The following is a 14,104-nucleotide window of genomic DNA, read 5'->3' on the forward strand; positions in this document are numbered from 1 at the left end:
ATTCTGTTTCTTCTTGGCAGTTGGAAGCCAGGCCATCTATAAAGAGCTTGTTCAATGAACATATTTCCTCAGCTAGTCAAAGTACAGGGTTACCAACAGGAGAAACGAAGTCATTGCACTTGAGACAAGAGGCTGATGAGAAGCCTGTGGAGGCTGAAGCCTTAAACTTGAAAGGATGAGGCTGACTGAGGAAGTGTGCTATTCCTGACAGTGGGGAGGGCTGTATTGGGTCCATGCCAGGGGAGGCTAACAAGAGAGTTTTTTCCAGAATCTCATGCTGGGGCCTGTATTTAGACTCCCCCTTTCCCTTCTGATCAATCTACTTTCCCGGGTCTGTCTCATGTCTAAGGCCTCAAGCCTCCTCGTCCCCACTGATGACCAGCTGGAAGCCATTTTGATTATGTTTCACCACAGAAGGAGGACAATACAGCCCCGCCCAGAGCCAGGCGCGTCCCCGCGGCGGGCCGGGTGCGCGTGTCCGTGCCTCTTCCCGCCGGCCAGGCGGGCGCCGGGCCCAGGCCGTGGCGGAGCGGGGCGGGGGGCAGGGGTGGTTATGTAAGCGTTGCGCGCTCCCGCGAGGCAGCAGCCAATGGGAGGCTCCGGTCGCTCGTGCTCGCGCACGCAAGAAGGGGGGAGGGAGCGCACGACGTGCGCGCGCCCTCTCCCTCCTCCACCATTGCCGCCTCCTTCTTCTGCCGCTCCTGGTGCTGCTTGTGTGCTCGTTCGGTGCGGACCTGGTACCTCTTTTGTGAAGCGGCAGCTGAGAAGACTCCGGCGCTCGCCATGGCCGACGAAAAACCCAAGGTGAGCCCGGCGTCCGTCTCCTCGCTTCGCCGCGCGGCTGGGGTCAAGCGCGGGCCGGGGTCCGGCCCAAGCCCGCCGTGGACTCCCCGCGCCTTCCCGGGCCCCCCACGGGGCGGCCGCGGCTCAGGCCCGGGCGCTCCGCGCCATTTTCCTCCCTCCCTCTCTTCCTCCCTCCCGCGCCGGAGGAGGCCCCGCCGCACTCCCCCGCCCCGGGCGGCTCGGAGTGCGCGCCGGGCGCGGGTTGGGCAGGCGGGTTGCGGACGCCGCGGACCCACCGGTCCGCGGCTGGGGGCTTCTCGGGCCCGGTCGGCGGGCGCGCGTGGGGAGAGGCGTTAGGGCGCGCGGTGTCCTCATCCTCCGCGAACCCCGCGCAGAGCCGCGGCGGGTAGTGCCTCCGCCCGGGGCTTCCTTTCCCAGGGGCAGGGGGCCGCGGGCGTCTCGGGACCGCGGCCCCAGGCCGCAGCAGCCCTTTGAGGGCTCGGGACGAATCAATGGGCTGCCGAAGGGGCTGGAGGCCAGATGCCCGTCGGGCTGTCGTGAGCAGCCTGGAGGGCTGGGGAATTCCCGGACGTATTTGCCACTTCGACGGCCTGAGGGGCCGGAGGGGGCAGGAGCAGCGGTTTTCCCTCGGGTGCCAAATAGCCCCTAACCCGCGGAGACCATGTGGTTTCGAGAAGTTGTGGCAGACGTATTAGTAGAGAGACTTTGTGGGGCTTAACTTTTGAACGCGGTTTTTGAGAGACATCAGAGGCTTTTCCCGTGAGGACTCGGACTCCCACATCTTCCAGACTAAGGGTTTTTCTTCTTACAATTTGTTTTGGAACCCCTGATCCTATCTGAAGTGATTGAGGGGGGTACAGAATTCCTCCTACACTTGATTTGGTGAATATTAGTTTGGGTCGAAATCTGCAAGGAAGAATTGGAATAAAACTGACCCGTTGACAACAAAGGGGAGGGGAGAATAAGAGGTGTTAAGTGTTAACTAAAAATAAACAAAAACGAAGTTGCTGATTGAGGTGACCATTAATTGTGGTTCTGCTCCAGAAAGAATCGGGATATTCCTCAATTAGATTTTCTATATAGATTGAGGTCTGTTACTAACTTGAGTTTGATAACTTTTAATAGGAGAATTGTAAAGAGTTTTGAATTGCAAGGTCTAGATTTGATTTTGTTGGCATTCTAATTCAGCATTTGTACTTAATGCATTTTGAAAAGAACAAGGATAGGTGCTTTTAACTTTGAGGGGGGAGGGAGGCTATTTTGGAAGTGAGAAAATAATGCCATTTTTGAAAATTTAACTGAGAAAACATTGCAGTTCACTGGGTGGGACCCATCTTTGAGACTCTATTGTTGCATGTAGCCTCCTTTTATGTTTCTGTGACAGCTATTTTAATGCTGTTGCTCCAGGATTTCTCATCTTTCAAATTGATTTCAGTGGCTGAAAACAGCTGTATGCTGTTTTATTGTCCAGAATGAGAAACCTGTTGATTTCTGAAGCAACTTTGGTTGCTGCTGCTGCTTTGAAAGGTGTTTGTTTTTCACATCTTCCAAATTATACTTTTATTTTTCTTTCAACAGGAAGGAGTCAAGACTGAGAACAACGATCATATTAATTTGAAGGTGGCGGGGCAGGATGGTTCTGTGGTGCAGTTTAAGATTAAGAGGCATACACCACTTAGTAAACTAATGAAAGCCTATTGTGAACGACAGGTGAGGAACTGATATGTGCACTTCCACTGAATGAAACTATTAAAGACAAACTTTATTTTCTTGAGAGTAGAAACTAGACTAGTATAGTATTATTATTATTAACTGTTTTTGGTAGGATGGGTATGAACTTGGCAGAGCAGTTTTAGCATACGCTTGGCTATATTGATTCCTTGTGGAAACCCTTATCATGGCTTGGTTCGTAGCATGTGTAATCTAGCCCTATGACAGAAAAGCACTGAATTATATTCCCAACACTCGGTTTCATCCCAAAAGCATGTAATTGTACTTTTATAAGAAAAGAATTAACTGAGTAAAATTTTTTGACAGGCTCTTTTTTATTCATTTGAAATTTGTCTAGTGTCAAAACATAGATTTTGAGTATTTTAACTAACTTGGAAGTTTAAAAGTGCAATTTTCTTGAAGCATGCAAATTGTAATGTTTCTTTTTACACTGGTAGTGGAGATCAGAAAAATCTAATCCCACTGAGCCACGCGTAAACATCCCAATATTATAGGAACATTTGCACGTTACTCAGGAAATATGTAGACTCCAAGAGGAGGAAGTAGAAAGTTAACTCTCTTGACTTGAAATGATGGTGGGAGGTAAACATACGATTTTACAAAGGAGTGCCCTTTTGTATTGTTCAATATAACAAAATAAAGGCAACTTTAAAGATGAATTTTGACAAGTAAAGCAAGACTGGTACCTAGATGGGTTAATCCAACGATAAGCCGGCTGAAATATATTTTTTGCTCTACACTGAATATATAAAAGTTGGGGAAATAATTGTATCAGTCTATCAAAACATCTACAGTGTGAATTCTGAAAATATAGTCAAAATAGAAGAAGACCTAAACTTGTGTAAATTGGGAAATTGAGTCTGAGTTGATACTTCAGCATCTTCTGTGAGACCTACCTAAACCAAACCCACTGCCATTGAGTCTATTTTGACTCACAGTGACCTCTAGGACAGGGTAGAACTGCTCCACAGGGTTTCTAAGGCTATATCAAAGACTGCTGCCTCTTTCTCCTGCAGAGTGGGTGGTGGTTTGAACCACTGACCTTTTGGTTAGCAGCCGAATGCTTTAACCACTGTGCCACCATGTCTTTGAGACATAAGGGTATTTGAAAGAAGCTGAAGATAACAAAGCGTAAAAAGGTTGTTTTTTTTTTTTTTTTTTGAGTATTTGAAGCTCTGCCTAATTCACAGTGTAATTGAATGCTATGCTTATAATTCTTCATATGTTAACTTTTCTTTCAAAGTTTAGTATACTGTTAGAGAATTTTAGTGAAATCATCCTAAAAATGCATAAATTAGTATTATAGATCTAAAGAATTTGTCCACTGGAATCTCCCTGTTTGAACACTAGTGCCCCTTCAGGTTAGAGGAGAATTTTTTAAAAAGGTAGTTCTTTTGTAGAATGTATATAGTGTAGTGTTCTTACATAAAGTAGAAACTCAGGCTTTGATTTGTTGGTTTTGACAAAATTCTCTGCTTATCTTGTTTGACTTTTTTTTTTTTTTTTTTTTAAAGTACTGCTAAATTTTAGCTTTTAAAATGGTCAGATTTTCCAACATTTTTAAAAAATATTCAAGCCTATATCAAGATTACAAGAGTTTTACAGGGAATATACCCATATGTCCACCACTAGATTTAACCATGTATATATTACTATAAATATCTATTGCTACCTTCTCCCCATCCTGAAATGGTTATAGTTTTGACTTCCACATCACTTGTAGGGCCCTCAAGGAGCTTTTTATTTATCTGATGATTACCAGATGCCCACCATGTGCTTGGGGTATGGAACCAGGTACCAGGAAAACTGGCACATTCTCTGTGCTCCAGGAGATTGCCCTGTCTGTGGAGAGTTAGCAGGTCCATCAAAAGTCCTGAGTTATCCTTCCTTCTTAAAATTAATTCAGTATGACTCAGTGTAAATAACATTTACCTTGGATTTTCCTAGTTACTATGTTTATAGGATTGGGGTTATATTTGACTAATAAATCTTGTTGGGGCCACTCTCAGTTTACACTAATAGAGGAAATAGACATGCTAGTTGTCCATAAAAATGTCATTACATTCTGCTACTTATCTGCTGATGTATACATATCATTTAAAGATTTGATCCAGGAAGAGCTTGGGAAAATATTTATTCGTTTTCCTCTTAAATTAGGGAAACCTTGGAGTTCTTGCTAAACCAGATCTCTTGTTTATCAAAACATTTCTTTCATTTTAAGGAAGAGAGAGTTGAAGTGTCACATAATTTTGGGCTGATTCCCTGCTGCTTTTTAAGGGTAGTAGGTGCAGGTTATCAAAAAAAAAAAAAAAGGAAGGGGGCGGGGAAGATACCTAATTTACATAGCTAAAGCTTTTTTGGCAGTTGAAAATCTTGACCAAGGATTCCCTATCAGGATTGATTGCTTGTATTTACTTTGTAATGAACTCACTTGGCATTATCTCTTTGGAGAGGTTCCGGTGGGTATCTAATAGGCACTCAAATGAAAGATACAGAAGAGGACTCTTGATTTTTACCTCTATTATTATACATCTGCTTCAACTCTGGTGTCCCTATTGGTCAGTGGGACCATTCTACATCTAGGTGCTGAGGTCGGTCAAAAGCTTAGTCATCATTCGTGATGCTCTCATAACTCATCAAATCCGTCTGCAAATTCTGTTCTTAACCCTGTGCTGTCCTTATAGTAGCCACCAGCGACAGGCAGCTACTGAGCCCCTAAGATGTGCCATAAGTGTGAAATACACATCAGATTTTTTAACAACTCAGTATTTTAAAAATAATAATCTTTTTATGTTGATTACACACTGAAATAGTAGTGTTTTGAGTATATTGGGTTAAAATGTTAAAATTGTACCTTTTTAATGTGGATACTAGAACATTTAAAATCAGCTATGTGATCCCTTATATTTCTGTTGGACAGTGCTGAGCTTAACAGTCACGTAGCCACAGCCATTTTATTCTGGTCTTGTTTAATTACTACCTTGCAGTCTTCTCAGACTTCCCTTGTCCAGTCAACTGCTCATGTTCCAGCGCACTCTATCCTTTTACTTTTTGTTTGTTTTCTGCATTTCTCACTACCTATTTTTGTCTGACTCTACTAAAATGTAATCTCAGTGGAGAGTACAGAGACTTTGTTCTTTGTTAATCGGCATATGCAGTGTGCTCAGTGAGTACTTGTCAAATAATCAAGAACATTCAGACGACTATCTCCAGAGGTTGGTTGGTGGGTAGGTTTTTCACGTACATGTGCTCTATGCCAGCCGCATAGCCCCAGCAACAGTTTGAGAGCATACTGTCCCATTCCAGTGTGCGTTCACCCTCATTATTTCAGGTGGTTTCAGAGAGTATACAGAAAACCCATACTCAGTGCTATCAAGTTAATTCTGACTCATGGTGACCCCCTTTGAGTTTCCAAGGTGGTAAATCTGTATGGAAGTAGATTGCCCAGTCTTGCTTTCACAGAGTGGCTGTTGGGTTTGAACCACCAACCTTCAGGTTGGCAGTGAAATGCCTTAGACAGTATGCCACCAGAGTTCCTTTAGGGAGTATAGATCACTGATTTAGTCCAGCTCAGTTTTGTGAAATAAACAGGCATGGCAGAGCCCAGGAATAGAATTTCAACAAGAGGAGCTTGAATACTGGGTAAAGGTAAATGCGTGGCTTGAATTTACATCATTTGTGAAGACCTGTTTCCTGGATTTTAGACTTTGCAGCTCTAGCCAACCCATGAGTTAGGCTTCAGTTTAAAGAGCTTTTATGGTAAAAGCATAAGAAAACAGTTGTATTATCTGAGAAAACTCAGTTACAGGAAACTGTAATTGTGTAATAATTTAATTGGGGCATATTTTATTCTGTCAGGGCTTTCAAAAGTCTCACTATATCTCTTTTAATCATTCTGATGTGTTGCACATTTTTATGAGGCTCCGAAGTAGAAATGACGCTAAAGGAATACAGTTTGTGCGTGTTCTCGTCCTTCTCCTGGCTCTGCCTCTCATTGTCTTATGAACAGCAGTGCTGTTGACTTTACCAGTGGATGTAGTGCAGGAAGAACCCAGCATATAAAAGGTTTTGTTGAAGCAGGGAGCCTTTAATGGAAAGTTCACAAATACATAATACTTAGTAATTAATGGCTTGGCATTGACTTCTTGGGTGCTTTATATAATTGCAAATTAAGTTTGAATGTCCCAGCAGTGAATTTGAGTGTTACAGATGTCTACCAGTGGAGGATGGCTTATTTTCTTAAGGCAGGGACTAGTCTGAAGGTGGTATATGTGAAACAGTTAATAGACTAGAATTTTAAAGGAAAGAATATAGTCTTCATGTCACAGAAAGTTTTAAAGATGGATTGAGTGAGTCCTTATTAAATAAGGGAATAAAGGTATTATCAATATGCTTGTTGAACCCTTCGTTTCAATTTTTAGTCCTAAGAAGTCAGTTTAATTTGCTCTTAAAATAATCAGTTGAAGCTGGGAGTCTAACAATTATAGTTTGTAATTAGAGCATGGTACAGGAGTTCACAACATACCCCCAAAAGTGCTTTACTTTCCTGTCTGTGTTCATTTGGCTGGAGTTACCAACCCACTCTTCTCCCTCTCAGTGCTGATAAGCAGAATGCCTAGAATAATTTTTTGCAGCAGAGGCATGCATGCTTGAATTCATTGATCTGCTCCTTAAATGAATATAAAAATTTGTTGGGCTGTAGTGCATAAGGCATTTGACTGCTAACCAGAAGGCTGATGGTTCAAACCCACCGGCCACTCCTCAGAAAGAAGGTTGGGCAATCTACTTGTGTAGTGATACTGCCTCAGAAACCCAAGGAGGGGGTCTCTATGAGTCAGACCCGACTCCATGACAGTGAGGAACTCTAGTAAATATAATTATCAGGTTTTTTTGGGGGGGTAATAAAGCTTCTCCCCAACTTCTTAGCTTTAGATTTATTTCTGACTTTTAACTTTATATTCATTTTGTTGTTTCTGACTTTTAAGTGAAAAAAAAACTGAAGCGGGTTTAGATATCTATGCTGTTCCTTAGTACTTAGCACCTCCTGTGTGCAAGGGATACTGTGTAGGTGAGATGATCAAAGTCCCTTTCCCTCCTGAAGCTTAGTTTCTAGTGGAAAGTTGGCAAATAAATAAGAGATGTTGGTAAGTACTAAGAAGGAGCGAGAAAAGCAGGGGCTTTTGAGCTACTCTAGGAACTTAACGGGTGTGGTCTTCTGGAGGGTCTAGGACAGTTACTGTCTTGTGTCCTGGTAGACTGGCAGAAAGGACTTGCAGTCCCATGGTGTGCCTAGCAGTCCATGGTGTGCCTAGCAGTCCATGGTGTGCCTAGCAGTCCCATGGTGTGCCTAGTATTGTGTCGGGTGTGGGCAGTGCTTATTCTTGGATAGTGGCAGGGACTGCTTGGATGGAAATGAAGTCAATGGAGGAGAGTTTTATTTTAATCTTTACACCTTTTTAGGTAACGTCTAGTTTTCATTATTAAGGATGAATTTCTTTTTAAATTTTTATTGTGATTTGTGTGAAAGTTTACAGAGCAAATCGATTTTCCATGCAGCAGTTCATACATGTTTCATGACATTGACCACAATTCCCCACAGTGTAACAGCTCTTTTCCCACTTGCTCCCTGCAGTCACCTTTTCCCTATGTCCTTCTTTCCTATGCATTCCTGCCCCTTGAGCTATCTCACTGTGCAAATACTGCCCTTCTGTTCTCCCATGATTGATCGTTCTAAGGAGCGTATCTGCCTGATGTAAATGTTCATCCTGTATGCCTTTTTATCATTTGGCTGGAAGCCATAGGAGTGAGTTCAGTTCCAGACCTGAATGGTAACTAGGGGCCATAGTCTTTGGCATGTCACCAGGCTCTATCATATCAGTATGTTTCATGACATTGATTTAAATCCCCACAATGTAACAGCTCTCTTCCTGCTTCCACCCTGTGGTTATCTTTTCCTTGTGTCCTTCTTTCCTATGTATTCCTGTCCTCTGAGCTATTCCCTGTGCAACATTGCTTTTCCATTCTCCCATGGTTGATTGTTTTAAGGAGAGTACCTGAAGGGTATTGGGTCCTTTTATTGTTTGGCTGGAAATGAAGCTATGGTGGTAAGTTCAATTCCAGGCCTGAAGGGTGACTGAGACCATAGTCTCAGTGGTTTTACCAGTCTTGTCAGACCAGTGAGCCTGTGGTCTTTTTTATGATTTTGAGTTTTGTTCCACATTTTTCTTCCACTCTATCCAGGATCTCCTATTATGATCCCTCACTGAGTGCAGGCACCATAAAGTTCTTCTGGTCTCAGGGTCATGTAGGCTGCGGTTCCCATGGTCCACTAGTCCCTTGGACTAATTTCAAGAGATAATTTAATAAAGAGTATTTGGAGAGCAGAGTTCCTGGATGGCAAACAGTTAAGCGCTTGGCTGCTAACCAAAAGGTTGTCAGTTCAAATCTACCCAGAGGTGCCTTGGAAGAAAGGCCTGTGAGCTACCTCTGAAAGATGGCAGCCCGTGAAAATCCTATGGAGCATCGCTCTACTCTGAAACACACGGGGTCGTCAGGAGCCTGATTGACTGGACAGCAAGTGGCATTTTGAAGAACTGGAAAAAGGAGAGCTGGGCCCATAGCTCGTGCCAGTCACCAGGATAACCTTCAAGTGTATCAAAGATTTCAATGTACAAAATGAAAATAGGGATGACCACTTTGCCTTCAATACAAATAAGTTTTGGTGGGTATAGGGCTGACCAGGAATCTGCTGAGCTCAGAGTGACTTACTGGTGTGGAGCTGGCGTTGATGAGGTCACTCTGTGCTGGTTACTGAGGTCCCTGGGTGGAGCAGATGGTTTGCACTTAACTAATAGCTGCCACTCGTCTGTCAGTTTGTCCTGTGGTGCTGACTTACGTGTTGCTGGAAGCTTTGCCGCTGGTGCTTACCCAGTATTTCAGACACCAGCAGGGTCACCATGTCTTTCTAGCTCATGGAAATGCAGTGGTGTTTGTCTTGAGGGTTCAGCTGTTGAAGCTTGGAGTAGTGAGCGTCTCGAAAGTGTAAGGCTCTTTTTAAAAGACATTTGAAGGAATAAATTTTTCACAAAAGAGCAAATAAAATACTGTAGTTTAAAGGAAGTCACAATCACCTCAAATATTTTTACCTACATAGAAATGTTAACATTGGTGGTGGTTTATTTAGGCATGGTTTTTTAATAGTTCATGACTAATGTAAACAGTTCTTTTCTATATGAGTTTCTTAGTAGTTTATTGTTTCTTACTCCTTTTTTAAAACTGTCATTTAGGGTTTGTCGATGAGGCAGATCAGATTCCGATTTGACGGGCAGCCAATCAATGAAACAGACACACCTGCACAGGTAAAACTCTATATTAAGTAGAAAAATCCACATTTGTAGGTTTTTTGGTTTTTTTTAAACAGCTTCATTTAAGAATTTGTGAACTCTAAGAGGTTGAAATACAGTTCTTTATTGGCGTTCAAAGCTTTGTGAAATATGGCTAAGGGGGAACAGACAGGAAAATACATTTATTACTTAGGAAAGCAAATAGGTCATTTAGTTACTTTAATGAGTCATCTTTTCCCTTTCAGCGGCAGCATTTGGAGTAACTATTTAAAACCCCTGTTTTCTTCAGAAGGTAGTTTTCTTTTTGTTGTTGTAGCTGTGGCCAGACCCAGGTTTTCTCCACAGGTATTTAACTGGTGTTAGTCCTAACCATTTCAGCCCCTTGTGCTGAATCCTTGTGCAACAAAGAGAACTAGCGGCTTGACCTGCAAGTCTCAGGAGAGCTTAGGTTGACTGGGAGGGCTAAGATTCCAGGCTGGGAAAAAAGCTTTGACTACAGAAATTTAAATTGGAGCCCTTTAACTTTGAATTTCAGTTTTTATCACCTGATTAAAATAGGGTGTGATAAGCAGCGCGTTCAGACTGTTTCCTTGATAATCTTCAACAATTTCAAATACCTGTGAGTTGTGCTTGAAAGAAGAATGTTGTCAGGAAATTTCCATTGGTTATTACACGTCTCTAAGAAGCAGTTATTACATAGAGCCACAAGGAGGAGCTGAATTCTCTTGATAAAAGAGGAGAAAATACTCTTTCATCCTTGGAAGCCATATAAGAAATTTTAGTATAAAATTCAATATTTGGGTTAACTTTATCTTAATACATGTGATGACCTGTTCTGGTAGTTTTAGAAGTAAAAAATACTAAAATAATTCATTAGTAAATTAATTAAATTCATAACTCTCAGATGATTAGAATTTCCATATTTAACCTAGCTTATCCCCACTGAAAAATGTTTTCTGGGGTTTGCATACTATCTTAGCTACAAATACGGAGCTACGAGGAAGATTTGTCAGAACCGTGATGTCAAGGCACTATAAAATCTTCAAAGAAAGCACCCTACATGGAATAACTGGAATTGATGCCTTTCAGAATTTTTCTTCAAGCATTTATTAAATAGTTGAGTTGTGATAAATGAGAACATCTCAGTAGCCCGTTTGAATAGTAGTATAATTAGCTTGTGCCCAGCATTCTGCTAAATACTTCCCCAACCCATTTCTCATAACTTTGTTTTACAAAAGAGAATATTAAGGCTTCAGAGACTTAGTCATGACTGGTTTAGTGTGCCAGTCCTGTTCTAGTGTATTTTAACTTTGTTGGAAACACTGTTCCCTCTTTCTTGTCTTTAGGTGCCCATGGTTGCTGTTTTACCTTGAAAATTAACCAGTTTTCAGAAAGACATTTTCAGGTTTAATTATCAGCATGATAAATGGTTACAATGCTCATTCAGTTTGTAGTGTTGCCATATATGGCAAAACCTACTAACTATCAAAATAGCTGTGTTATGTATAATGAAGCTTGTAAACTTGATTTTTGAGCCACATTTACATTTTAGAAAATAAAATTTTACTTTTTAAGAATAAAGCATGGTAAGCAGTTCACAAGTCCTTCTCACCTGTAGCCCCGCCCTTACTGCCTAGAGCTAACTGCTGTGCACATGGGCAGGGGTCTGCTCATTTCCTGTCTCTACACCGTAAGCACAGATGGAGTCATCCTATAAGCTGGTTTGCAACTTAGTTTTTTAATTTTCTTTGAGGCTATCACTGTATTTTAGGGATGTTTCTGTTTCCGCACATGTAAATCTTTAATAGCTGCGTGGTATTTCACGGAGGGCTGTGCCATGGATTATTTCTATTGATCTTTAGGTTATTCCTAATCCCTTAGTAATCTAAGAAGCATTTCAGTGAAGTAGATGCTTTACACACATCATCCTTCTATTTTTAGCAATTAAGCTAAAGTTGAGGTGATTTAATCCATGGATATGTTTACTTTTTAACTTAGGTTTCTGTGTCCTTCTTTAAAAATAGGAGGCTAAGTGAAAACGTATATTAACCTGGTCTTAAACCGTGAGATGTCTCAGATTATGCATTTGGGTGAAACTTGGGCATTTTTTTTTCCAGGATACATAGATCTGAAAATTACCAATTAGAAGATCTGAATTTCTTTTTTCTCTTTTGTGCTAGTTGGAAATGGAGGATGAAGATACAATTGATGTGTTCCAGCAGCAGACAGGCGGTGTCTTCTGAAAAGGGAGCCTGCTACTTTACTCCAGAACTCTGTTCCTACAGACCAAGAATACATTCTTAATTAGAAAACCACAATTCGGTTCTACCGCATCCTGACTACTACAGTATAGTTTTCTCTATTCTTTCATTTTCCCTCCCCCATTCCTTTATTGTACATAAAGTAACTGGTGCATGTGCACAAGCATATTGCATTTTTTTTTTTTTTTTTTAACTAAATGGCCAATGGTATGTTTTGATTGACATCGAGTGGAGATGGGATGGGGACAAATACTGGTTCTGTGAAACCCCCCCCTTTCTCCATCAGTGGCATGCTCACTCAGCTCTTACCTTTCTATTCCAGTAAGTTATTTTGCTTTCATTGTTTAATGAAAACAACGACATAAAAAAAAAAAAAAAATCCTTGCATACCTTGTTCGATTGGAAAATTTTAATGTTTTTCATTTATCATTGTAAAACCAAGGACAATTTTATAACTTTTTTGTACGTAGCTGTTACATGTAGGGCAATCTGTCTTTACGTAGGGGTAAATTACTCTAAAAGAAATGAATCCTAGATAGTTTTCCCTTCAAGTCAAGCGTCTTGTTGTTTAAATAAACTTCTTGTTTAAAATGAGCTGTTTTCTTTATTCTGAAGAATGTTAAATAGAAAGTTGAAGTTTAGCAAACACATGCTATGAATAAATGTACTAGAAGTAGTATTTTAAGGAAGAAATCAAGCTGCTTTGCCTTTCTGACAGTCTGATGCAAAATAGTAGCAAAGTTGCATGAATGACTAGCAGCAGACCTTAGGTACATCCAGTTCCACATATGTAACTTTACCAACAAAAACAATAGAATTATAATGTGGGTTTACTCCCAAGTGTTTTCTGTAACCTTTTCTGAGGCCCAATGATGCAGCACTTGCAGGTGGGGAAGGGTTTGGAGTTTTGCCTACTCTGCTGACGAATTGCTTAACCATTGTAGTCTACATTTCGAAGAGTAAATATCCCTGACCTGAAAGAAACAATCTTTGTTCCTTATTTGGAGGGGATCTGGTAGTGCAGTGGTAAAGTACTCTTGCAAACCAAAAGGTCACCAATTTGAACCTACCAGCTGTTCTATGGAAGAAAGATGTGACATTCTGTTTCTTTGGAAACCCTATGGGGCAGTTCTACTCTGTCCTATAGGGTCACTCTGAGTCGTAATCGACTTGGCAATGGGTTTGGTTTGGAGTTCCTTATTTGAGGATGTCGAAGGATGGAAAATATGTTCACCTACCTACATCCATTCTTAAGGCCTTAAATATTTCAGGGTGCTGCAGTTTTTAAGTTCAGATGTATGTGGAAAGATCACAGCTATGGAACCAATACCCAGCTAGAAAGAGATAAAAAAAAAACAACTGCCATTGAGTCAGTTCTGACTCGGCAATCCCCTTATGACTGCTAACCAGAAGGCTGGCTGTTCAAACCCACCAGCCACTCTGGAAGAAAAATTGGGCAATGTACTTCTGTAGAGGAACCATCTGGGAAACCTGAAACTCGCTGCTGTCGAGTTGGTTCCAACTCAATAACGACCCCTCCTTGGGTTTCCATGGTGGAATCTATTTCTACAGAAGTAGATCGCCCAGTCTTCCTTCCAAGGAGTGGCTGGTGGGTTTGAACTGCCAGCCTTCTGGTTAGTAGTCACATGCCTTAGGCGCTATGCCACGAGAGCTCCTGTAGAAAGAGATGATGTAGTTGTAACCCTCATTTTATACATGAAGAAGCTGTGATGCATAAAGGTTATTTGTCACAGCTAGATGGTGACAAAACCGGACCTTGGATTGGGCTCCTGAAGCCCGTTGTCTAATAATAGTCTCAAGAGTGATTCTCAACTCCCACATCTACTACTTAACTAAAGTGGCCTTTTAAGGTCAGTCCCTTTTTACTATCCATAAATGGGCAATTACACTCAATTATTTTTATTGATTTTTTTTTAACCTCCATCGCTAGCTTAAGCAGGAATA

At 41.5% G+C, this 14,104-nt stretch overlaps 1 protein-coding gene across 1 annotated transcript; it reads left to right on the forward strand.

Moving 5' to 3' along the window:
- Window positions 1-783: 783 nt before the first annotated feature.
- Window positions 784-12,121, forward strand: SUMO2 (small ubiquitin like modifier 2). The gene is made up of 4 exons (XM_007959661.2): window positions 784-804; window positions 2,383-2,514; window positions 9,822-9,893; window positions 12,059-12,121. The coding sequence occupies exons 1-4, from the start codon at window positions 784-786 to the stop codon at window positions 12,119-12,121; spliced, it is 288 nt and encodes a 95-aa protein (XP_007957852.1).
- Window positions 12,122-14,104: the final 1,983 nt, after the last annotated feature.

The sequence above is a fragment of the Orycteropus afer genome, unplaced genomic scaffold (assembly GCF_000298275.1).
Source record: "Orycteropus afer afer isolate SDZICR_OR568_19922 unplaced genomic scaffold, OryAfe1.0 scaffold00018, whole genome shotgun sequence".
In the NCBI taxonomy this organism is placed as follows: Eukaryota; Metazoa; Chordata; class Mammalia; order Tubulidentata; family Orycteropodidae; genus Orycteropus; species Orycteropus afer.